Source organism: Anopheles maculipalpis, chromosome 2RL, assembly GCF_943734695.1.
Source record: "Anopheles maculipalpis chromosome 2RL, idAnoMacuDA_375_x, whole genome shotgun sequence".
NCBI classification, from domain to species: domain Eukaryota; kingdom Metazoa; phylum Arthropoda; class Insecta; order Diptera; family Culicidae; genus Anopheles; species Anopheles maculipalpis.
Genome location: NC_064871.1, coordinates 55,582,841 through 55,608,326, shown reverse-complemented (window position 1 = coordinate 55,608,326; position 25,486 = coordinate 55,582,841). Strand labels below are relative to the sequence as shown.

Sequence of the window (25,486 nt, the reverse complement as noted above, 5' to 3'; positions counted from 1 at the left end):
TAGACTTGCTACATATTTTATTCGTCTGATGCACAAACATAAAATATTCCTTGCGGCCGCTTTTCTAAATAACTGTTGGTAAAACACCATAACCTCCAATGGCGTCTACGGCTGTCCAGACGGTTTGTTTTGTTATTTTAATTGATCTGTTGTGATATATTTATTTCCTCTTCTCCATTCTACACTATTTTGCTCCTTTTCTCTCCCAGCCTAGAAGTGATCCTAAACAATGCTACTAACTTAAGTTACTGTAGCAATGATAAATTATTACGGTTTAAAGGGTTGTACGACGCGCTATTCAATGGTAACAACATTTCACACTTGTAAAAAGGTTTGTGTCAACAATATCGGATAGATATATCGTTTCCGTGGCTATGAATTTCATTGTCTTGGCATTATACTTCCAAGCGGAGGTTTGTCTTTTGTGTTGTAATTTATCTTTTATCTTTGAATATTTATTCAAAGATAGGATTTTTTCAGTACATACATTTTTAATTTGCGCTGAATATCTTGGGCTTTGGTAAGAGTTCAAAAGTTGTGTTAGAAGTTCTATAAAATCTGGCCAATCACAACGAGCAAGCAAAAGAAAATTAATTTCAAAAAATATTTCCGAATTTTTGTGGCAAAATCAGACGACAATGCTGGGAAATTAATTTATTGGTTATTTTATTTACATAACATAGCACGTAAATAGCGTTTTAGGTTTCATCGTTCGGTGAACCTGAGAAAAACATATAAACATGAATATGATGATGATGACCTATATGATGCTCAGAAACATGATTAAACATTTGTGTTCTTAAATGATAGCATTGTCGTCTTTGCTAAAAGGAGGTTTGGAACGAAATTTTGATTTCTTCGAAAAAGTTTATTTAAGTTACTTTAAAGCAGTTGGAATGGTCAATCATGTACGAGAATGTAAAGATGCATACACGAGAACGTACCTGTTATCAGTCATTAATGCAAAAGCTAAGAGGAAATTCTGCTATTGTAAACCAACTTATCAGGAATACAGACGTTTAGAAGACATTTTGTCCAAACTATGGCAATATATGTATGTATGATAAATATGAAATGGATACGAAGCATTTCAAAACTGTTGCAATATATTCCCGCTGTAAAGCCTAGCGACGAAAAGTTAAATCCATGCCCACAAAAACAAACTATCCATGCGATATTGAATATTACTTTCGACAAATAAGAAATGCGGTTGACATTTCAAAGTAGCAGTCAACAAAGCAGTCAAACGCTACATTATTGGGGACTACAATGCCAAACACAATGGTTCAGATTTGTGGGTTTGGCTAAAGATGTTATATAATATTAACATTTTAATAATACTCTTTCCAAACGCATTTTTACATAAAACATGCGTAGTAAAATAATGTTTTCATTTCTGTTGCTGGCTTTTTTTTTTACCAAGGCCAGTCAACCAACGCGATTCATTATTAAAGAACCGACACAGTAGCTTTTCAAACATTCATAAATAGTTCTATAGCAATTAAACGATGAAACGCGGTGTGTGATGTTTAAAAGTGCACTTTCGATAAAAGTAAAACGCCAAAGAAAAGGACAAATTATCACATCAGCTTCTTTCCAACATTTGCGCCTTTCAGTACTTTTTCCGCGCCCCAGACTTATCCTTGAACAGTCTATAGCTTACTATTTCTGACATATTTTGAAACTGTCATTTTCGATAGGGAACGATTCGAACCGTCCTAGAGGTGGAAACAACAGCTATGTTTCTTATACGAAAGAAACGCATATTACAGTTCGATGCGTTAAAAATTCAAAATGTTTCACGTAAAAAAAGAGAGACTAACGTGATGTTTGTTTATCGTTTCGTGGAAAATGCTTTCCATCGTGAGAAGCAACAATAAGGGACATTCGACAATCGACGTCAGCTGGTCGAATATTTGGTGAACTATTGGAAATAATTAAACTATTGTAACACACTTACAAATTATTACCTACCCTTTCCATAGCACTCAGGCGTTAGAGCATGTTGATGCTTAGTTGGAGAATAGATTCTGCTGGCTAGCATCACTTTCGAACTCAGTCCACGCGTTGTTCAGCTCCATGAATATCATTTTAGCCATACTTTCATTCTCCGTACCAGTGTGCTGAAAAAGATAAAACAATGGAAAATTAAACCACAATTCCCATAACGAATAGAAGCTTTTCTTATCCATTCAAACGAGCAAACTGCCATTTTTACAATGTACTCAATTCTACCCAATCAATCAATTTTTCATTTTATTTTTTATTCTTATATTCTGCATTGTATACTGTAAAGATTTCTAAATATTCCAATAATATGCATAATTACATTTACTTTCACTAACTTTGTAACCAAACCGTAACCAATATTTTTACATTGGAAAAAAAAGGTTAAAAAGAATTTGAAATAATATTTTCGGTCTAGTTCATAACATTTCCAATTTCTAGAACTTCATCAAAATATATAATTTGAAAAATCATTGAAATCGAATGTCTTGTCGAAACATTGTTGTTAAAATTAGTATACTTCAACAAGTATTTCAGTTTCGAAAATCCCAAACCAAACAAAATGACTTCCAGTTCGTTCTAGTGTTAAACCACATACCTTGTCGGGATGTACGGCGAGACAGGCTTTGCGGTAAATTTTCTTCACATCTGCTGCCGACACCAGTTGATGCATTTCACACTTTGTCCACTTAGCGCCGGGCCATAGCACGGTATGGACGGTGCAAAGTAACGCACGAATATTATTCTTTTTACCTTCAGTCTGGAAAACAACGGGGATAAACAAAAATTAAACGTAATTAGATAACGATTCTCCGGAAGTTTTCCATCGACCATTCCGCAACCCCGTTTCATACCCATTCCATCAGTTTCACCCTATCCGGGTCCATCTCCTTTACTAGCTCCTCTTTGCGCATATCGTTCATCGTTCGCGGTCCTTGATTTTTGGTACTACCGAACGAGTACCCTTGCTGGCCAAGAATGTCGCCAAAAATGTCCCCCGACCGCAGTCCGCCACCACCACCACCACCCGGTGCATCCTTTGCATTTCCATTGCTTCCATTTTTCGACGGTTCAAAATGGGAGCGACTATAGTCGGGGCGTGCCTGCGGTTGAGTAGGATCATTCGGACTACGCATTTGGTGATTTGGTGTAGATGGTGCCCTCGGCGATGGGTTAGCCGTGCTAGCCCCACTGAACTGATGTGTCGGACTGGAGAAATGTGTAGAACGAGGGCTGGGAGTAGTTCCCGGTTTACCACCCCAACCGCTGGGAACACCGGCAGAACCACCAGCCGCAGCACCTCCACCAACACCACCACTGGCACCTGCCCCGAGACCTGCCGCCAAATTTCCTATGTCTGCGAAAGGATCTTTCGATGCCGCACTATTCGATGAAGGTTGCTGCTGTGGGATCGTTGCCGTAGGTTGTACCACCGGTGCAGCACTATTGTAGATCGATTGTGGAGCCACCCCAGCAAATGCATCGAAACCAAAGCTATTGTTGGCATTGTTTGCCGACGCGTCCGATTGACCAGTACCGTTCGTGAAAGGAGCTCCACTGGCTGGTTGCGCTACACCACCAAAGTGATCAAAGTTAAGATTGAGCCCATTTAAATCACTGCTGGACTTGGTACTGGGTAGGGTGGTGCCCCCACTTGGCACCGTTGTATCGTCGAGCGTTCCGAATATATCATCCAGTACGGCTGTCGTTGTCGTACTTCGGCCACCTTGTACCGCCGCTTCACTGCCCCTTTGCCCCGGGACGACTGGGGGCGAAAGCCCACCAAGAAGATCGTAACTTTCTTCGATGTTTGGAACCGGCCGTGAATCTTCCGGCGCTTGCCTTGCTTGACTAGATTTGTTTAGATTTAAAAGATCAGCCTCACGTTCCTCCATACCGACGGTGGTCGGTGGAGTACCGGACATTGTCATCCGGGACGCATCGTCACCCAACACTCGATGCGCCGGCTGTGGTGATGGAGGTGCCGGTCGTGGCGGAGGAGGTTTATGTGGTACTACCGATTCTGCGCTTCCCTTGCTGCTAGGTTTCGTAACGAAGTTATCAACGTTCTCTTCATACTCGAGCTGAGAAGCGAACAGGATGCGAGGATCGCGCGACGCTTTCGCCGTGTTCCAAGGTGGATTTGCTGACGGTGGGCGTTCCGAATCTCCCACGAATACACTTAGAGCTACGCTAAACTTTTGCGGTACATGCTCCACATCCGGCACCTCGTCCAACTCTGCACGATCGTAATTGATCAACGTTTCTTCCTCGGGGATAAAACCGGTGTGAAACTGTAACTGGCAGATCTTGATGCCCTGCGGCCGTCCCATACCGCCGAGTGCGTTTCGGGCATGGTATAAGCTGATCGTAACATCGCCGCACACGGTGACATTCATTGCGAGCGCAATTTTGCCTTCCGATGTATGATACAGGCGCATTCGTTCATAATCCTGCAACGTGCAAAATACCGTACGATCCGCCGTAGCTACCTCCACAAACATCCGGCAACCGTCGCGTGCCTTTGTCATGCGCGGCACCGGGGTCACAGCGAGTGAAACAAGCGTTACCGGCTTGTAGTGCGGCAGATGCGGTATCGAACGAACAATGTCTCCCAGATAGTACAGATAGCGGAGCTCCGAGGCGCGCAAACTGGGCGGTGTTCGTTTGATGGCAAACATTTGCATTGCATCCTCCGGTTCCGTTACGAGCGAGGCGTATATCAGCAAAGCACACACAACGGTCGCCGCCAGCGCACGGCCACAGTCAGGACTCTGAATGATGACGATCGTTTTCGGATCGGCACTCAGAAACCCGTAAATATCTTCTACGAGCGAATAAAGCCCGGTCAGTATCGGAGCTTTGCCACTTTGCAGCGGAACGGGCGCGTATATGAAACCGGCATCTACCGTTCGCACTGGCGGTGGCAACCGTGGACAACTGTTCCGACCCACCAGATTGTATACGCTCAGCTTTGTCGGTTGGTAGCGACTGTCCAGGAACAGCTTTACATCCTCGATGTTGTTCGTGCGGTACGTCGACTCGATGCCCTCGGACGGACATGGCATCACGATGATCCGCTGCGTAATGTAGCTCATGTCCAGATCCGTTCGGGCAATGCTTTGCTGAACCGTTTGCATCACTTTCGACGAGGTATCTTTAAGATTCTTCAAAAAGCTTCCCGCGCCACCCTTTATCGACGAGAATAGGCCACCACCTCCTCCCATTGCAGGAGGAACCGGTTGACTAAACTGTTGGGTATGAGGCGTTGGATATGGCGACGGTCCAGATTGCACTGGAGTGGGTGCCACACGAACCGGATCCGGAGGACGTTGTGGATACTTGTTTCGTAGCGATCCGTCGCTCGACACCGGTACGGGACCACCGGGTGGACAGACGGGTCGAGGGGGTGCAGGACGTTCCGGTACTACGCCCCCGTTCGGTCGATTGTGACTCGGACTGGGTGCCGGTGTCATGCCCGCGGGAGGAGAATTCAACGGCTTCCCCAGCAATCCTAGCGGTGCCTTCAACGGCCATCCTTTAGACTCCGCGACTGCAGCCAACCGTTCCAGAATCATAGCAGTATCGAACCGCTGATTCGGATCGATTTGTAAACATCCACGAATTATTTCACTAAAGCAGGCGTACCGCGAATCGTTCGCTGGAATGGTATAGTTGGCGTTTATAATACGCAGTTTGGCCGAATCCTCGAACGGATGCTTTCGGTAGCAGAGACAGTACAAGATGCAACCGAGCGCCCACACGTCCATCTTAATGCCGATCGGATAGTTGGCCCAAGTATCGAGCTGTTCAGGTGCCCGGTACATCGGAGTCGTGCAGCGTGTTAGTGCATCTTCCAGCGTATCCCGCTGCTGGGCGTTCCATGTTACGTCCGGTGCGTAGCTATCCGTAGAGGCCGATCCGAAATCACACAGCTTTAGCAATCCATCGCTTCCGATAAGAAAGTTTTCAATCTGAAAAATGTACAAACATCATTACCTCAGCTCCAAAACTCCGAAATGGACATGAAATGGTGCTTTGGCGGAACCGAACCTTTATATCGCGATGATTGATCGGCTTCGCTTGACTGTGTAGATGGGCAACGGCTTTAGTGGCCTGATAAAACACCCGCAGCACAGTTTCCGGTGCAAGGTCCTGCTCAAGACAGTCGTACAGCGAACCACCTTTGCAAAGTTCCGACACGAGAAGATATTCCGCCCGGCGCTGTGAATTGGTGCTTTGTGTTCGATCAATAAAGGTAGCCGCAACGAACTTTACCACATTCGGGTGACCAGACACCTGCTTGTGAACGTTGATCTCACGTATTATGTTGTTACACTCCTCCTTGTCTGTACCAAGCAGACGCTTGAGAGCGTACTCCGTGTTGGATTGTACATCCTGTGCCACGTACACGTACGCAAATCCACCTGCACAATGAAAGGGAGCGAGAAAATTAGATAATAGTGAAACTCGGTTTGAAAGGCGTTTTGAAAGGCGTGTGACCAACATCAAAGGTTCGCAGTGACCTTTGCCCACACACATATACAGCATTGTGCATGGCCAAGTCGAACGGTCATGCCGGACAGGATGGAAAAAGGACGATCCTTTTCATTCTGCCTACGCTGAGACCGTCATCGAGTGTCCTTTGGATGCGTTTGACATTTAACTGTGAACCTGGACAAAGGACGGTGACGGTCGGTAATTCGATACCGAAAGCTGATCCCGGATGAGTAACAGCTGGCGGAAACCTCATCCACCACCTATCGCCACCGTCGTCTCCGTCTTTGTTGCGTTATCCATTTGTGATAACGATAAAAACTGCGGTCCGCGACACTAACCTTCCGCTATTACACGTTTGATACGCAGCTTCACATTAGCCACCTCCACCGTCTGGCCCACGAAATCGTTGTCCAATCCATTCGAAGGTGTCGCATTGAAGTAGTTTATGGCTGATTTCAAGAAATCACTCATCTTGTCCGCACGTACTCCCGCACTTTTATTCACGTTGGTAACAACCCTTCCGCTGGTTCCGATTTACAGTTTCTACTCGTTTCCTGCGTGTGACCAACGAAGGCTAGTAGATCCTAATCGCGAGACACCCCCTTTCATAGAACGAACGGGATTCTTGCTTCTTTCTTCCCGATAATCGTACAACGACGACGACGACAACGAGAGCCACGAAAAATCACCCACTTGCGCTTGTATTGTGTTTTCATCTCTTTCACACGCCGTTGTACGTACTGTCAAACATCATTTTCACCACGCTGTCAACAAACGGCATTTGCAAGCGTGGGCCGAATACTTCAATTCGTTCGACACCGACTTTGGGGAGCAAATTGTTGTTTGCACAAGAGTTCGTTTTGCTACCGGCATCGATCCTAAATCTTTCTGCTCAATTTTAATCAGCATTGATACACTTTTCATTGAATTTCTTACATATTTCGCAACAACCACTCTTTGCAAAGCACATACCGCTGACAACTGTCGGAATGGGTCGCACTTTGACAGCTGATTTTGATGTAACCACAATCGTCACAAGTGAAATTCATTGTTCGTAAAAAAAGCAATTTGTGATCTCGCCAGACACTTGCCCATTTTGTGTTTGTTTTGTTTCTACCATAACCAGCCCAATATACTTCCAAAGTACAGTACATCGTATTGCTTTTATCGTTTCCCCGCAATTCACCTACATTTCTACGAAGGCATGTCGCACCAAACTGGCATTAAGGGTAGGTGTTTTTTTACGAACCAGATGAATCAACGCATCCGAATACACCGACACCCCAGCCGGGAATGCGTGCATAATCTTTTTCGCTTTTTTTTTTGGTTGACACCAGCCATATCAAAACGAACGGGATATGACGAATCTAATTGTATCTTTCCATCTCATCCCATTCAGCAAACGCCGAGCTGTTGAAGTTTTTTGGCAAATGCAAGGATGGAAAGACCAGAGTGCTTAAAGTTTCTATCGAGAATGGTAAACTATAACAAAATTGAGCCAGTTTGGCAGGAAGCTACAATCCGTTAATGCATTTCAGAGGAACTACGGCTGGTGAGTCACAGTGATGTGAAGCGCGACTGGGAAAAGGACTACGATACGTTGGTAAGACCACTGATAGAAGAAAGTACGCCATGTTACATCCTCTATAGGTAAGGCTTTCTTAAACATTAACGTATGGAGAGAAATCGACCATAATACCATTGGGGGTGTCGCCCAACAGATTGGACTACAAAATTCCAACCGGGTATGCATGGCTCCTGATGAGCTGGGTGCCGGAATCGGCCACGGTGCGGCAGAAGATGCTTTACGCTTCGACCAAAGCAACACTGAAGCTCGAGTTCGGTTCGAGTCACATCAAGGAAGAGCTCAACGCAACATCCAAGGAAGAAACGACGCTACAGGGCTATCATAAGCATAGGGTTGACTTCAGCTCGCCAGCACCGCTGACCAGTCGTGAGGAAGAGCTGGCTGAACTGCGCAAAACAGAAGTTAAAACAGATTTCGGTATAGACACCAAGCAACAAACGCTCGGTGGTATCAACTGCCCAATATCGGATGCGGTCGCACAAGCGCTACATGATATGCGCCGTGGGGGCTACAACTATCTCCAGTTTCGTATCGATCTCGAGGAGGAAAAGATACACTTGGTCAAGGCGGACAATATCGATCTGACTGGGCTACCGTTGCAAATTCCGACCGATCATGCACGTTACCATCTGTACATTTTCAAACACCATCACGAGGGAAACTATCTGGAAAGTGTTGTGTTCGTCTATTCGATGCCAGGCTATAGCTGTTCCATCCGGGAGCGCATGATGTATTCAAGCTGCAAGGGGCCATTTTCTGCAACGATCGAAAAGCATGGCATCCAGGTAGCGAAGAAACTGGAAATTGACAATGGTGCAGAACTGACCGAAGAGTTTCTGCATGAGGAGCTTCATCCGCGCAAGCTTAACCTTCGGCCACAGTTTTCAAAGCCGAAGGGCCCACCTAGCCGCGGAGCTAAAAGACTGACGAAACCACAGGCTGTCGAGTAAAAAAGGGGTCGAGTGCTAACTGTGCATTAGCATTAAGGGTCACAATGAAGGCGCTACAAGATTACTACGTTGCTAGCTAGATCACCTGCCCGACGCACCCACCTTTCATCGCATTTGGCATCGCATTGTGTGGCAATACGCTATTATGTATTTTTATCTGTTTGTGTGTAGAACATAACTTATTGAACCCATTTTACGTAGTTTCGGAAACAAAAACTAGAAACAACGAGAATTGTCTAAGTGAAACATTATAGACACTTGCAGCAATATGTAGTCGAAACCTCCGTGTGTACAGTATCGAAAGTATTTTCCAGTTCATCAACATTTAGGGAATCAAAATTGCATCTTTAGACAGAAGGAATAATGCCAAAAAAGAGCGAAAAAAGAATATTTCTCGAAATCGAAAGCAACGATAATAATTACGACAGAAATGGGCTTGTGTGTCGTTAAATGTACGGCCAACGAGATTACAGGACATCATATTCAACTGGTTAGCATTGCCTGTTTAAGTTCGTGCTCCATGAACCACCCGCTTTACACAGTGTTCATGCATGCATCCATCATGTGCGTATAAGTATTCGAAGCAAAAGTAATATAATGAATGACTAAGTTATGAGTTGAGTTTGTAATATGTGCTTTACCTTTTTCCAATCTATGTTATCGTTTTCTTACGCAAGCTCAAACTACTATCCAATCAAAACTTTCAATAACGATCGAACTGAATAAAATATTATATTTTTCAAAAACAGGACTTTTTCTAATGAATTTTCATAATGTTATTTTTGTAAAACTCCAGCAAGAGCATAAAATCTTTTCTCGACTTGAAGTACATGTGTGCGCGTGTTTCGAATATGTGGAAAAATGACCTTGAACACCACAAAGCAGTATAAATAAACAAGCTGTTGGTATTGAGAAAATCTAGTTGTCACAGAACAACTTCAAGTTGCCAAAAAAATGGCGCGCAAATGATGCTTGCACTGCTCCTGTCGCTCTAGAACCATGGAATCAGTATTCGAGGGTTTTTCTTCCGGTAAGTAAACAAACAGCATATGCCAACTAGTCGATGTTTACAACCGTTTCATATGTGCACTTACAGGCAGTGAAATATTCACCAAACATGTAGACCGCTGGCGAAGGATCAGCTTCGGCGTACCGGTACTCGATCGTCTCACGGACGGTGGCGTCTCCTGCCGAGGCGTATTCGAAATTGCCGGAGATCCTGGTGCGGGAAAAACGCAAATCGCTTTGAAACTAGCGCTTACAGCTCAACGCGAGTTTCCGGATGCATCCGTGGTGTACATATGTACCGAGCATATGTTCCCGTCCGGAAGATTGCTACAGATGGAACAAGCGTACAAGTGCCAGCATCCGCAAGATAGCACAGTGCAAGATCGCAACTTTGCGGATCACATTATGGTCGAGCATGTTCGATGTGTGGTACGGTAAAACGTTGTAAAACTCTTTGTTATTATTCGCTGATCATACTGTACCTTCATTGCAGCCTTCCTTAATGGCATGTCTGTTCGACCGGTTGCCAAAACTATTAGATAAAACCAAAATCAGTGTGCTCATCGTTGATTCCATCACCAGCCCATTTCTGGAAGAGAGGAACTACATTTCGCGGGCGGAAACATTCCGTACGATTGTGGACCGCTTGCAACACTTCCAGGAGCAGTACAATTTTGCCATCTTTGTCACAAACCAGGTTCGGTCCGTGATTGATTCGTCAACGCTCGACGATCAACGACTTGTCCCCGCACTCGGTCTAGCCTGGAGCTCACTGGTGCACACCCGTTTGCAGCTTTCACGTAGAATTAACTCCAACAAACGAAGATGTACGGTTATGTTTGGACCGGGCTTAGCTCCGAATCATGGACACTATTATATCGACGAGTCAGGCCCGGTGGATGTCCAACTAGTGTAAACGGAAGCAAGTAAGATAAAATCCCCTGATTGTTGTTTTACACACCTGCAGTAGAGAGTGTTCTACAGATTTATTGTTGTTTATAAAGATAGACTGTCGGGCGGCCTCTGGTGAGCCAAATACCTGTAGAGTATGAGCGATCGGTTTGCGGATCGGTGAGATCTTTTGTTGTTGCCCAATACACACACCAATTACAATCAGTTTCGACCAAATACGATAAAAAGTATAGTATATATATATATATATATATATATATATATATATATATATATATATATATATATATATATATATATATATATATATATATATATATATATATATATATATATATATATATATATATATATATGAATAGGATTGATTGTTAACAGTACATTACATAAACGGGCTTGTTTAGCAATACTTGTAAACAGTTTTCATTTGTTTCTAAACAGATTCCTAAGAGCGATAACATTCACCTTTGGCAAGTAGTAAGAGTTTACCTAGTTTTTTTTTCTTTTCCTTTAAGCATTCAGAGCATGGACATGTGTGTATGTGTGTTTTTGGCTATAGTTTATGCGTGTGCATTTCTCCTACTTTTTGTTCGCAAATCTTATTTGGTTTTTTGTTTTTCTGTAATTTAAACATTTTCCCTAAACTAAGCAAATGTTGTTGCCGATTATGTTTTGAGTCTTTCTCTTTTTTAAAATGCTGCATTCACGTACGCTAATAATCATAATCAATTAGTCTAGTCTCTGTGTATCCGTATGTTTTAAAACATTTCTCACTAGTTTTTGTTTGTCTTTCTTGTTTACAATTACGGTGTGGTGGGTAATGTCGTTTTTAAAACGTTTGATATCATTAACAACACGTTAGAAGTAGAGTAGAGTGGTAGATGTTGTAGTACGAGTTAGGTATTCGAATTATAGCAATAGTTAGTAGTCGTAAGGTAACTTCATTACCAGTACACCAGTGTGTGCAGCAGGTATCTTCGCAGTTCGGTGATCTTTTGCTGTTGTCTAGTGAAATTAGATTGTCTTAGTAGTAACATTACACAGCTGATAGACACGGGTTGATGGGTTTGGTTTTGTAATCATCTTAGTGTTTGGTAGCTTTTCTATCCGAGATAATTTTTTTGTTTCATTATTACGACTAAACGCTATTTACACATCACATTCTGTATTAATACCCGATAGACATTGTTTTTGGTTTTGGATTTGTTTTTTTTTTCCTACGATGAAACTATTCGGAGCACGTGTAGTAAACACAAAAGGCGTAGTAGTTGTTATTGTTTCGCATATTGTTCGGATAGTACATATTTATCTAACGAAAACGAAAGCTTTGACAAGCGAACCTGCATGGTAGCATCGTTCTATCAGTTCTACAAGTCTGAATTCCGGCTATGGGTTATTACATTTCTAAAAAACAATAAGTTTTGTTTGATTGCACAAATTTCATCGTAGCAAAAATATAGTTTTCTACTTAAAAAAAAGCGCATTTTTCCCGGGAACAATGTTATAACATCTGCATAAATCTATGCATTGAGGCATGATCGAATGCATCGATTTGGTTGCACGAAGCAAAAACAAGTAAGTACACAAAAATAGTAAACGCGTTTAAATGCGCAGCACCCAACGGGAAGAATTTTGGGAAAATAACAGGCAAAAGTTAATTTATCACAGGCGTATCTTTTCTTCCAGAAAATATTCGAAGTCCTTTGACGGATGTCTGAAATGTTACGGGGATTAGTGGTTAGAATTATATGTACGTACTACAACAGCAAGCGAAATGGGCGACTATTTTATAACACGTGCGTAAATGTGATAAACGAGAAATGAAACCATGCTCTCTGTTGAGGCGGATTGATCGTACCACCCCGCTTAGCTAGCCGCTATAGAATTATGAAACAATAATATACACAGTTCTTTGCAACATCTTATCAGCCCCCAACTTTACAAACAAAAGTAAAAACTTGAAATTGAATTGAAAAACGACCAATTTTCACCTTGCAATCCGCCAACAGCTAGGAGCTTTTCATCAGTTTTTGGAACGTGCTGATGTTCTTTGGTTCATGTGTCTTTAGACTTTAGACAACGACTGTCAATTTGACTTTTTTTTTCGTCGTTTACTTCATTTCCTCTGTGGTTTATGAAAAATGTAGAAAAGCTCTAAGCGTTCACCCATATCTAATGTAAAACAGACGGTTTGCTGCTAGTATCTCGGGATGTATCTATATATGAAACAGTAACTTACACACATACCCAAAAGACACAGACATATTTGATTTTGTTCACTTTTGTACATCATTGCCGTTATCATCATAGGCTAAGGGAATGTATTTTTAAAATTAAGAGCATGAAGACCACGATGCATGAAAGAATTTGTCGCCAAATGAGGAAAGATCTGATCAATGGCTGTATGATGAGGATAAAACAAGCACACTTTAAATCGAATCTTCTACCTAACTAGCCAAAAGATCTAAAAAGGAACTCATTTATGCCATTAATTTTGAACGAAAGATAGAATGCATAATCGGTCGGAGAACTATAATCACTGTTATGTATAAAGTAACGGCAAGCACATCATTTAATCTATCTAAAAGCAGCATTAAATAAACTAAAACGGAGAACTACAAATCGAGTGTTTTTTTTTTTTACTGTATAAAACGACAACAGCAAGAGAAGGCTGGCAAATCAATCAGTACAGATTATAACCAACAACGAGTATACCAAGTGTTTTGAAAGAGCGCCTTGTCGCGCGCCCAATATCTATTGATCTAAGCTAGTCTAGTAGTTTAACTTTACGCCAAAGAGGTTAGGAATTGACTTTACCTTCTTCTTTGAGCCGTTCAGACAGTCTTTGTACATATCGGAACGAAGGAAGCGCGAGTAGGAGTCACTCTTCATCAGATAAAAGACGTGATCGGCTGCAACATCGAAACACCAGCGGCTCGGCTGTGCCGCCCCTTCCTTCACTACCTCACGTGCTAATTCGAGCGATTTCGAATCGATATTAACCGGGCAGGCAGCATCCGGGGCGAGATACTCGTTCCAGATTGCTTGCGCGGCATCCTTTATCTGGGACTGCGGTAAAGCCTTCATGTCCTGAATCGCTTCCCAAAACCTGTGAAATATGAAGCACATGCATGCATCCGTTAGTTGGTGCTGATCTACATGCGTTGGTTAGGAAGGCAGCTTCACGGAGCATTACTTTAAGTTTTCACCGCTAAATTCTTTATCGAGAAACTTGGTAAACTGCTCGCGACCGATCGGATCGTTTAGTAACTCTCGCAAACTGAAGCCCCACCGTTTGACCCGTTTCATCGGGATGTCCTTCCTGTTGATAGAAAGGCACGAATGAGCAAAAATAGCAGTTGCGGTTAGCAAGCATCTACGAACCCGAGTTTCTCCGCATCCCAAAACTCCGTATTATCCGTCTGCCATGGATTGGGATGATCCGGAGCTGATAGAAAATAGTCAAATTCGCTATACTGCTCATAGTACGAAATGTATCTAAAATTGACAAAGGGGACGGACAAATTGTGATTTGATTGCAGCGATTCGTGTTCAAACTCTGTACTTACGATTCAGCCACTTTCGAGACTTTGATCGTTCGTCGATCGAGCTTTTGCTTGAGCAGTGAGATTGTTTTTGCCATCGTCTCTGCCGGATTGCTATGTGCCGCCGTACCGGCTGATCCAGATCCGAGCGATGAAGCACCCTTCCGGTACGCTTTTTTAATGTCCATCTCGGTCGTATTGACACAACCTGGCATCGGTCGGTGCACATCCCAGAACGCCCGTTCCTGCGAGTCCAACACTTTGCGCTCGAGTTTGTCCCGCTTCTTGTCCACCTTACTTTGCGCTTCCGCCTGCATGAAAATGAACTCCCATTTGCGTGAAAACATCTTTTGCAGCTTGGCCAAATTTTCGGCCTCATAGTCGGCCAGCTCGAGACGCGTCTTGTTCTGCATGGTGCGTTTGCAGAGATAGATGGCATAGTCGGTATTTTCCGGCTCCCAGAAATTGGACGGCCAGAAATAGGGCGTCTGGAAGCGATAGAATGTACCATCGTTCCGTACCGTCAGCTGGTGGTCATCGATCGGGAATAGATACCCGTGAGACGCTAGTAGATGTGCTAGATGAAGAGCCTCACTAATGTCGTCGACCGTTAGGTTGGTCATGATCCATTGAATAAGATCTGCCCCAGTAAATACTGACGGCACCTTGCTCATGAAGGCCTTGACCGTACGGACCGACACGCCGGTACCTTCGGTTTGCATCCGCTCGACGATTGCCTCCATCTTCTTGTACACGAGTATATTAGGCGCATCCTGACCGTGGGGTAGGATCTGCTGCACCATATGGCTGCTGTTGGCCATGGTGCTTGCACTAAAGCTTACTACCGCGTTGCAAGACCCACCGCTGGTGCCTCCTCCGCCTCCTCCACCCGCACTGGACGACTTTGTTGGAAGACCCGTGGCGCCACTGTTGGAGCCGGAGTGCATGTTTTTTGCAAGTTTTTCCTTTTCTATGTCAACGCTTTTCTTCGTAACCATCCTCTTCGCTACGGTAGCAGACAAAGTTGGTGCAGTATTCTCTCGGGTGGTGATATCGGTATACACTTAGGCGTTGGGTGTGGGTTTCGGTGATGGGATTGTGCAGGATATTTCGGAGATGATTCCTCTCCTTTCTCATACACCTCGATTGCTCGGTCGATTGTAGCCGTACCTGTCACCTGAGAAAAAGTAAAACAAAACGGTTCACCATAATCAAGACGTAGATAACCAACACCAAAAGAGGTATAAAAAAATAGAATAAATAAACTCACTGCAATGACTGCACTACACACCCAGTTTTTGCACCAAACAGCCTTGGTCCTGGATGTTGCTGGTAACAAAGTTTTCTTGATTTTTGTTTTTCCTGCGTATTACCGATGCTAACACAGTTAAACTTTTGGTGTGCACGCCTCCACCTCAGACCAAACAAATATCGTGCGGGTCAGTTCCGCGCAAACGATGGCCAACCGATACACGATACATCCTCCTCGGCATGGCAACCGATTTTTATACAATCCTGGTGGTGCGAAACATTATCCAGCCTACTACCACGACGTTGGTTGTTGCTACGAACTTACTTGGTGGAGTGCAAAAATGAAAATGGCTATTTTCACATCTCTCCTCGGACGGATGGCAATGTACAAGGACATGAACCGTCGATGTGTGAGCGTGTGTGTACGTGAAAATAAATGTGATTTTCGCTTATTTTTGAGCGGAATTTTCCACCATTCGGGAGCGGGAAAACATTTTCGGAGAGATTCCAAGAGAGCGAGTTTATTGTATCTATTGGGTGACAATCGCCAAACGGTACGGAACTAGTACACACATGCACACTCATCCATATCCGAATATCCTGGATTTGTTGAGCGAACACACACAGCGTGCTCGTCAATAGCAAGGATGTTTGCAACATGTTTCGATTTTGACTCTCTGAATGGGGACCAATAGTAGGATCGTGCAATTATAATTATCAGGACTTTAAATAAGTTCGTGCAGCTTTAGTACAAGCGTCCTTGACTTATTTCATTTCACTTTGGTAGAATCTGGCAAAATTGCCATTTTGTTAACAACGTAGTTTCCATGAGTTTCTAAAATGGCAACATTTGTACTGAATAAAGTGTTTTTTTGCGGGAAGTTCTGCTTCATTACTACGACACGCAAAAACCGGCTAACAAATGTCATAGTATTTAAGTGGAAATTCATGGTGACTATGCTCTGTCAGAAAGAACTTGTTAAAAGTGGTTTGCACGGTTCACAAGTGGCGGACAACTTTTAAAATAGGAAGATGGATAATTCGAGGCAAAGCTCAATCAAGATCCTTCACAAACGCTAGTCGATTTTACAAAAGCGTTTAGGATAACTCAGTCAGCCATTAGCCAACGTTTAAAAGCTATTGGCAAGATCCGGCAGAAGAGGTCATTGGGTACCGTATGAACTAAAGCCAAGAGACATTGAGCTCCGTTCAGTCACTTGCGAACTGCTCTAACGGCAAGACCAAAAAGGTTTTTTTACACAGCCACACAATGCAACTGGAGATGGAAAAATGGTTCATTACGATAATCTGAAACGACGTGCCAAGCTATGGTTAACCGGGCCATCCATATTAACAAAATTGCCTTAATAACCCCCTTAGTAGTAAGGGGGTTTCAAATTTTGTCAAAGATTTTTTATGGCGCGAAGATCTTGTTGTGTAGTTTTGTGAGGACAGCTGAGAGTGGTAGACTACGTGCTGTTACAACCGAACGATACGATCACAGGAGATGTCTACGAACGACAAGTGATGCGTTTGAGCCAAGCATTAAAAGAAAAACGACCACGCCATGAGCCAGAACCGGTAAAAAAATAATAAGGAACGTTGAAATGCAATGTCTCACCCCATCCGTCGTAAAACCCAGACATTGCACCTTCTGATCATCATCTCTTCCCATCGATGGAACATGGCCTAGCTGAACAGCACTCCACCAACTATGGAGGAATTAAAAAATTGACCTATGAATAGAATAGTAATCTGCCCAAAAGATGAGAAAAAGTTATAATCAACAATGTAAAATATTTTGGAAATTGAAGGAGTTATCAAGGTTTTCATAATAAAGCTTGCAATTTCGCAAAACATCCGCACGAACTTATTTGGAAAAGCATATTTGGTGCAATGAGTCAGGCCAAAGCAGAAGCATGCTCCTAATCGAAAACACTAGCTGATTATTTATGTTTTGCTGCAAAATTTATATTTTGTAAATATTTTCACTCAGAATGGAGAAGAATGATATTTATTGAGATAGCCACCTTATTTAAACCATTTGGCGTTGTTGTGATTCACTGTGCCATTCAGTGGATTGCACGTCCGTCGTAAAATTAAATCTTTAATCTGTTGAGCTATTGGTGCGCTATCGACTCGATTTCGTAATAAACAAACCTACCTATTTTCAATCCCTGCTCTGCGTGATATGATACGTGCTTCTTTCAAATACTTGCATGAGATAACACACTTCAAGGTGCCTTCGTACGCCGGGAATGCGTTTTTGATTTGCTTTTGTTTTATTCTTAAAACCCTCCCCCCTTCCCCACCTCTCTCTCTCTCTCTCTTTCTCTCTCTCTCTCTCTCTCTCTCTCTCTCTCTCTCTCTCTATTTCTCTCTCTCTCTCTCCCTCTGTCCCATTATCATCTACCGAAATGCTTTGCCACTTTAATTGCACAATTCTTTAAACCACTGCTTGCTTACCGAACACTTCTGATTAACGCACGCCGGGCAGCGGAGAAGGAACTTTGGCCCAACGGTCGATCCGTTTAATAAATGGTGCCGTACTACGTCCGTGAGCGCGTCTATAAACAGTGGGTGATCGTTTGGAGCGGCTGCACGGCCAATCTTCTCTGCTCCGACCTCATGTGCCAGCTCCTGGCAGTACTCAATGTCCAGCTCATGCAGCGTTTCGATGTGTTCGTTAACAAACGCGATCGGTACGAGGATAAAATTTTTCCTGCCCTGCTTCACATAGCCCTTGATGGCATCCTCGGTAAAAGGCTCCAACCAGGGCAGTGGGCCAACCTTCGATTGCCACACCAGACAATACGGTTGCGACCACCCAAGCTCTTCCATAACGTTCTGAACTGTGGCACCCACTTCCGAAGGATACGCATCCCCTCGACTAACCGCACGAAGCGGTAGCGAGTGGGCTGAGAAAAGCAACACCACGTCCTTTCGCTTATCAGCAGGAAACTTGTCCAACTCTTTGCGAATGTTGTCGGCAAACGTTTTCGCGAGTAGGGGATGGGTCCCCCACCGGTCGATAACGCTCCAGCGTGCCTTCTGTAATCCGTTAAGTGAATTTTCCTTAAAGTGTGAGAAGATTGCATTAAAGCTGGATCCGGACGTTGCACAGCTGTACTGTGGATACTGCGAAAACAGTACCACCCGCTCGGGCTGGTCACGCTCCACCTCGCGGAACGTATCCTCCGTTAGTGGGTTTACGTATCGAAATGCTACATAATGCTTGTGCGGTGCCGTTTCTGGCGATAGTTTGTCCAGTTGCTTACACATCAGCTCACCCTGCAGATTAGTCCACTTCAAAATTGGTGAACCCCCGCCAATTTCGGAATACTTTTTCTGTACCTCCGGTGTACGACGTTTCGCAATCCAAGGGCCAAGTTTGCTGCAAAGGTTAAGGGCATAAATTAAGCAAACACAATCGAGAACGTTCCCCTTTTCTCGGTAAGCGGGGACAACGGCAGCACCGGTACACGTGTCTTCTTACCTCTGTACCGGTAGCTGTATCATATCGCGATCGGTCATAATGCGATGCAGATAATCATGCACCTGGTCCGTGTTTTGTGGCCCTCCCATGTTGAGCATAACCACAGCCGTGCGCGGTTTGGTGGCAATGTTGCGAAACTGGTGGAGGCCTGAAGGAAAATTCATCATAAAAAAACATAAATAGGTGTACGATTGGGCAATTCACCGAACGAATGATATTATTATTTATTTTCACCTCACGTACCATGAGCGGCCGTACCAGAGGGGAAACATTTCTTCAGCAAGGAATGCATACCGTTAACATTAACCACTTTCACTTAATAATTGTAACTACACACGGGTCAACGAGACGTAACTTTGCCGTCTCCGGATTGTGTTGAGAGAAGAAAAAAATATATACACTATAAATCGCATTCACCAACCAGAGCCGGCTGAACAAGGGGCTGCTCCGTCGGTCATACTGAATGACAGATCATGTATCAATGTTTATTTGTTTACTTTCTCAACTCTTTTTCGCTGGAACAATTTAACTATTTTCTAGCTTTATTGCTACTTGTGCGGTTTGCAAATTGCTTAAATGAAAAAAAAGATCGCGGCAAACGTTTAAAATGCACATATTTTCAAGATATAAAACTACCTGTTCTTCATAAAGGGAACCTGTACTATTGAGAGTATGATGAGTGAGAGAGAAAGAGATCTAGAAAGAGAGAACATTCGCAAACAAATACACGAAAGCACAGTATGTTCCACCGTGGACAGAATCTTAATTTATTAGAATATATCAGAAAACAGTACTGTACATAATACGTTTTTTTTTTTCATTGTCATGCTAGAAAGAATGTGAGTGATAGACTGCTGTAGATGCACTACGATTGGCACTTATCGGATTTGAAAACGGTCTTGATGGTTCACCACTACTCAGTACTAGCGAAGCAAGTTGCTTAAACGCATATATCTTCGGTGTCAAATCCTATCCCGATCGTCATCCTGTACGCAGAGGACTGACTATCCCAGCTACTTGTAAATCAAGGCCTCGACGGAAGTTGTAGCGCCGCAGAAGAGGAAATAAAAAGAATCCCTTAAATGATCATTCGCGTTCATCATCTCGACGATGGTATGTATATCATGGTTGTAAAATTGTTCGCTTATTTCCAGTGGCGGGTTTGACGGTACGCGGAGTGGTCGGCCGAAGGTTTCCTGAGCAGGTGCGTGTCTCTAAATCCACAAAGAACCTTCCACCACCGAACCTTCCCCTCCTGTCAGCAAGTTCAGTATGGTAGGGGGCCTCCAACTTGCATACCTCTTAAGGCCTCCGAATGATTAAATCCGATTAAATCTGCTTATTTCATTAGAAAATAAATGGCATTTGTTGTTGCTTAATTTATAGTAATGCAGTTTCGTGGATTGGTGTTGCATTATGCCCCTCCAATCAGCGCACAAAGTACACGCTTGTAGTCACCGGACGTTTCGTTCTGAAATGCGAAAGAAAGTTGTGAATCTGATTTTTGAAATTTGTTGATTTTTTTCATCTGGCAACACTTACCTTTACCATGCTGAGCAGTGTTTTGTTGTACATCTGCTCAAACTCATCCTTGATGTTTTGCAGATCGATCTCCGCCCGGCTGATGATGATGCGAATCAGTGTTTTATCGTCCGTGCCGAGACCGTCCATAGCTAAGAACAGCTTCTTGGCAAAAAAGTGGGGCGCCATCTGGACACACTCGACGATCGCGCTCAGTGCTTCGTAGAAGTCACCACTAACCTCGGCCTTCAGCGCCTGCTCGATGGTACGGCCGGTAAGTTTCTTGTACTCTTCGAACACAATCTCCAGCTGGGCAAAGGAGGCGTGGGCCAGAATCTTGTAAAACGTTGCCTCGTCCGTGCCCCACTTTCCTTCCCCGGCATTGTACAGGCTCTTCGCCTGTTCGACGGCAAGCTCCGGATTGCACATTTCGTTCGCTTCTCGCGTACCGGTAATGATAAGGGTTAGCAGGCGCCTGAAGCTACCGGACGTTTCCGAGCAGACGTGTTCAGCCAACGGTCGGTTGTACATTTCTTCGTACGTGTAGGCGATCTGGTGCATCTGTTCGTTGTCCTGCGAGCACAGTATCTCGATTAGTGTCTGCTCATCCGTCCCGATACCGTCCATCGCTTTGTAGAGCTGTTTGCAGAGGTAGTTCACCGGTGGCATCATTAGTCCAACGATAACGTCCTCAAACTTTCCGCTCAACTCTGACTTTAGGTCTTTCAGTAGATCACGACCCAGGTCGCGTTGAAACGCTTCCGAAATTTGCTGGCGTTGCTGGTTACTGTGCGAGCAAAGTATGTCAATGATTGCCTGCTCATTCGTTCCGAAACCCTTCATCGCTTTACGCAGTGCGGCTGCGTCCTCGGATGGGTTGAACACTTCCGCCGGATACACGGTCGGTTTTGGCTGTAATCAGTGCACGGAGGCATTAGAAAGAAAATCACCCAACAAATACTACAAATGCAGAGCGAAGCAAGGTAACAATTAACAGATGTTTGTGATGATGCCCTAGCCAAGGTCGGGGTGTCATATGATCGACAATGTTGATTCGACTTCATATTTTCCCCCTATCCAAGGCCTACAATCATGCAATGCACAACGACGAATACGATCTAGAGCGTTGATTTTTTATCCAAACTATATCACTTTGCGTGAAGAAGTGCAGCATATCGCTAGAGTCGTATTTTTTTCACATCTTTTAAAAATAGAATCACACTCACCACATAATACCACGACATTGCTGATAGCGAAAGAGATGTTACTACCGCTAGGGAATCAAACGGGAATTTCGTTACTACCGGGAACTACGGTGTGAATCACTCGGGTATATAAACTGTTTTGTACGATCGACTATAGACACGTCAGATGATCGCTGCTATTGCTTGCTGGCTAATGATGCACCTGAATCACTCGAATGACCGTGAGCGACGCGTAAAGCAAGCGAGGTCCACTGCGTCTAAAGTATGCGAAACGATTGTTGTGTTCGAACTGCTGGTGGGTTTATATTTCTTTTCACGACCATACTGTATGAACTTCTCTCAAACCGGTCAACACCATCTCTCTGGTTTTGTTGGAACTTGGAATCACTACATCATGCACGTTGCGGACGAATCGTTAGAGAAACCACTGAGAGAACCCGATTTTCATGATCATTCGAGAGCGCCCGAACATGGATGTGGCACTGAGCCAAAATAGTAAATCCGAACTGTTCTTATTTTAAATGGTGGGATAAATTTTGAAAAATACGAATATTTTTGTTTTTGATAACGTGTTTAAATATCGTGCTTTCAATCTTTAAACAAACTTCCTTCGAGTCTTGGGTAAGAATCTTGACGCTCCTCTAAGTGCTCACGATTAGCCAGGCACAAACAATCATTACTATGCAAGGGAAACTATCATTAAAAGTACATTTTCGCCCGACAGATCAAAAGCCACAAAACTCGTCTTCGTGTTCTGTATTATTTCGACATTTGTGACAGAGCATATAATGCCGCATTTGGTAATTGCTGTCGTTTGCACATCGTTAACGACGGACAGTTGCTCACCTCCGTTGGTATCTAGTGAGATTTGTTTGGGAGGAAACAGCGTGATGTCTTACTTCGGTCGACAGACAATTTATCGATTTTTACATTAATTGCCGCACGGTCTCCTACAACAAATCGATTGCAAAAGAGGTGCGGCAGAGCAGAGAGCTACCGACGACCCGTTGGCGCCAAAACTATCTGTTGGGAGGTGGTGAAAAATTGCTAACCATAAAGATGTAATATCGTTGTAACCGCGCCCAAAGAAAGCTTTCTTTCTATAATCTCTTTGTCCTACCACCAACCAACACAAAGCGTTCACTTGGTTTGTAAAACATTATTATTTTTGTTGTTGCGATAAGCAGAATTTATTATTATTATTATTGAACGAGAGATTCGACACCGAAGAAACACATACATACACCAAATGTGACGCGCTCTTTGCGTAAAATTACGAAAAAAGTAGTAATACAATTAGAAACGTTAATCAATTTCGTTATGTTGTCGTTTTGTTCGCCTTTTCAAGCGTCTCCGATCAAGGCACAAAGGGCCCGTTTGTAGTCACCGGATGTTTCACTCTGCGGAAGAGATAAGAATTTGAATATCAAAAGGAAACTCCAATTGTAGTATGCGTGCAACTGCACTACTTACTCGTACGGCACTGACAAGCGTTTTGTTGTACATCTGCTCGAACTCATCCTTGATGTTCTGCAGATCGATTTCCGATCGCGACACAATGATACGAATCAACGTCGCATCATCCGTTCCGACGCCATCCATGGCCTTGTGCAGCCGTTTGGCAAAGAAATGCGGTGCCATCTGGACACACTCCACGATCGCACTCAGTGCGTCGTAAAGTTCGCCGCTCAGTTCCGCCTTAAGTGCCTGCTCGATAGTACGACCGGACAGACTTTTGTACTCTTCGAACACAATCTCCAGTTGGTCGAAGGATCCATGGGCCAGGATCTTGTAGAACACTTCCTCATCCGTACCGAGCTTACCCTCACCGGCATCGTACAGCTGTTTCGCCTGCTCCACAGCAAGATCAGGATCAACTGTACCCTGAGGATCGCGAGCACCGACAATGATCATGGTCAGAAGACGCCGAAAACTACCGGACGTTTCGCTGCACAAATGTTCTGCCAGTGGACGATCGTACATCTCCTCGTAACAGTCGACGATCGCCTTAATTTGATCGTTTGTTTGAGGACAAATGATTTCGATCAACGCCTTTTCGTTGGTGCCGATCCCGTCCATCGCTTTGTGCAGCTGCTTGCACAGGTACGCTTCCGGGCGTAGCATAAGCCCCAGAATGACATCTTCAAACTTGTCTCCCAATTCCGACTTTAGATCGTCGATCAGGTCCTGCAGATGGAGAAAAGGGTTATAAATAGAAATGCTAGTGACCCTGTTGCCATGCCAGTGGTCGGTACAAACTTACTCTGCCCAGTTCTCGCTTGAATGCTTCCGCAATCTCTTGTCGCTGGTCATTGGATCGAGCACACAGTATGTCGATGATCGCCTGCTCGTCCGTGCCGAAACCTTTCATCGCTTTTCGAAGCGCATTTGCATCGGCAGATGCATCGAAATCTTCTGCCGGCACAACGGTGGGGTGGGGCTGTGAATGGAACGGAATATCCGGTTTTGTGGTGGTAATGTAACTAATCAAGTTTTTGTTTTACGCTGGTTTCCCTTACTTACCGTATAATACCAAGACATGGTCGAGAGGATTGTTTTAAGAACAAACAAACAATTTAACACACTTTACTGTGGAACAAACAACGACGCTGCAACGACGCGCGATGAGAAGAAATCCAGCCAACAGTTCCAGAAGAAGCGGTACAACCGGTGTTTTTGTTCGAACGGCAAGCGACAGAAGCTGCAAATAGCGTTAACTAATAAATGAATGCAAGTCCACGACGCAATACATGGAAGTGTGTGTGTGTGCCTGAAAGGTAGCATATCGGAATGCTGTACGCAGGAGCGTGACAGAACGCGGTTTCGAGTTTTGGGTGCGTCGTATAATAAGTATGCATGTGTGTGCGTGCTACAACGCAGTGAACACGTGCGGTGAATTCTGTTGACAGATTCGATACAAACACAAACAACGCTTTTTTCTCTATTTTCGTATTGGTTTTCTCTTTGGAAGCGGTTTCTCTAATTTATGGTTTCTACACAAGGTATGCGAAAGTTGGAATAATAAGTGTTGGAATGTATGCTAAATGATGTTTACATCACTTTGAATGTGAAATGATCGCATAAAACAATACCACGCCTACGCGTTAATACGTCACGATAAAGGAAGATAAGCATTTAGGAGAAACAACGACAAGGAATAGGATGAAGAATATACGCAATGTTATCAGCCGAACATGATTTGCTATCTGCAAACTGCCAATCAATTGCTTCCGATAAGCATACGTTCAGCAGTGCATCGTTAACGTTGCCCTGCTGCATGGAAACCTACCTTAAGTCATCCATATTCGATGAACTCCAACAAAAAAAAAGCAAAAGAAACACGCGATGGTGGTGGTGACGGGACGCAGTTTACTGTGATCACGCCGAACACCGCGCCGTTATGATTTCTCATTCATTCGCATTCATTCGACGGTGCTGCAAGGTGTTGCTGGCTGTGTAGCTATTTTTGCGCCCTCAAGTCTTCTCGTTTTTATTCCCTGGAT

General features: G+C 43.9%; 7 protein-coding genes across 8 annotated transcripts in view; 2 read left to right on the top strand and 5 right to left on the bottom strand.

Annotated features, from left to right (window-relative positions):
* Positions 1-1,994: 1,994 nt before the first annotated feature.
* On the bottom strand, positions 1,995-6,996 carry LOC126556756 (cyclin-G-associated kinase). Its single transcript, XM_050212229.1, has 5 exons — positions 6,846-6,996; positions 6,061-6,434; positions 2,862-5,981; positions 2,606-2,767; positions 1,995-2,123 (listed from the first exon to the last, which is right to left on the bottom strand). The coding sequence occupies exons 1-5, from the start codon at positions 6,976-6,978 to the stop codon at positions 2,013-2,015; spliced, it is 3,900 nt and encodes a 1,299-aa protein (XP_050068186.1). The 5' UTR covers positions 6,979-6,996; the 3' UTR covers positions 1,995-2,012.
* A 703-nt stretch (positions 6,997-7,699) lies between these two features.
* LOC126558475 (twinfilin) lies at positions 7,700-9,052 on the top strand. Its single transcript, XM_050214497.1, has 4 exons — positions 7,700-7,736; positions 7,907-7,984; positions 8,046-8,157; positions 8,229-9,052. Exons 1-4 carry the CDS (start codon positions 7,712-7,714, stop codon positions 9,043-9,045), a joined length of 1,032 nt encoding a protein of 343 aa, XP_050070454.1. The 5' UTR covers positions 7,700-7,711; the 3' UTR covers positions 9,046-9,052.
* Positions 9,053-10,044: 992 nt separating this feature from the next.
* LOC126567285 (DNA repair protein XRCC3) lies at positions 10,045-11,414 on the top strand. Its single transcript, XM_050223516.1, is given in 4 exon segments — positions 10,045-10,075; positions 10,142-10,482; positions 10,547-10,979; positions 11,407-11,414. Coding segments are annotated over 4 exon segments (813 nt in total).
* A 1,170-nt stretch (positions 11,415-12,584) lies between these two features.
* LOC126557740 (regulator of G-protein signaling 7-like) overlaps positions 12,585-25,486 on the bottom strand; it is a 279,291-nt gene continuing 266,389 nt past the window's right edge. Inside the window, exons 2-6 of the mRNA XM_050213617.1 lie at positions 14,535-15,549; positions 14,350-14,463; positions 14,162-14,287; positions 13,783-14,074; positions 12,585-12,679 (exon numbers count right to left, since the gene is read on the bottom strand). Coding sequence (XP_050069574.1) covers positions 12,620-12,679; positions 13,783-14,074; positions 14,162-14,287; positions 14,350-14,463; positions 14,535-15,508 — 1,566 coding nt within the window. The 5' untranslated portion in view covers positions 15,509-15,549 and the 3' untranslated portion in view covers positions 12,585-12,619. The remainder of the gene's footprint in view (positions 12,680-13,782; positions 14,075-14,161; positions 14,288-14,349; positions 14,464-14,534; positions 15,550-25,486) is intronic.
* LOC126558282 (ferrochelatase, mitochondrial) lies at positions 18,166-19,637 on the bottom strand. Its single transcript, XM_050214272.1, has 3 exons — positions 19,501-19,637; positions 19,258-19,405; positions 18,166-19,155 (listed from the first exon to the last, which is right to left on the bottom strand). The coding sequence occupies exons 1-3, from the start codon at positions 19,547-19,549 to the stop codon at positions 18,192-18,194; spliced, it is 1,161 nt and encodes a 386-aa protein (XP_050070229.1). The 5' UTR covers positions 19,550-19,637; the 3' UTR covers positions 18,166-18,191.
* LOC126558572 (annexin B10-like) lies at positions 20,624-22,135 on the bottom strand. The gene is made up of 3 exons (XM_050214606.1): positions 22,005-22,135; positions 20,800-21,690; positions 20,624-20,728 (listed from the first exon to the last, which is right to left on the bottom strand). Exons 1-3 carry the CDS (start codon positions 22,020-22,022, stop codon positions 20,672-20,674), a joined length of 966 nt encoding a protein of 321 aa, XP_050070563.1. The 5' UTR covers positions 22,023-22,135; the 3' UTR covers positions 20,624-20,671.
* Positions 23,291-25,486, bottom strand: part of LOC126558569 (annexin B10-like) — a 292,795-nt gene continuing 290,599 nt past the window's right edge. Inside the window, exons 1-4 of one of the 2 annotated variants that reach the window (XM_050214603.1) lie at positions 24,507-24,563; positions 24,247-24,423; positions 23,457-24,170; positions 23,291-23,383 (exon numbers count right to left, since the gene is read on the bottom strand). In XM_050214603.1, coding sequence (XP_050070560.1) covers positions 23,327-23,383; positions 23,457-24,170; positions 24,247-24,423; positions 24,507-24,524 — 966 coding nt within the window. In that variant the 5' untranslated portion in view covers positions 24,525-24,563 and the 3' untranslated portion in view covers positions 23,291-23,326. Of the gene's footprint in view, positions 23,384-23,456; positions 24,171-24,246; positions 24,424-24,506; positions 24,564-25,486 lie in introns of those variants that run through there. The other variant, XM_050214604.1, reaches the window with a different exon arrangement.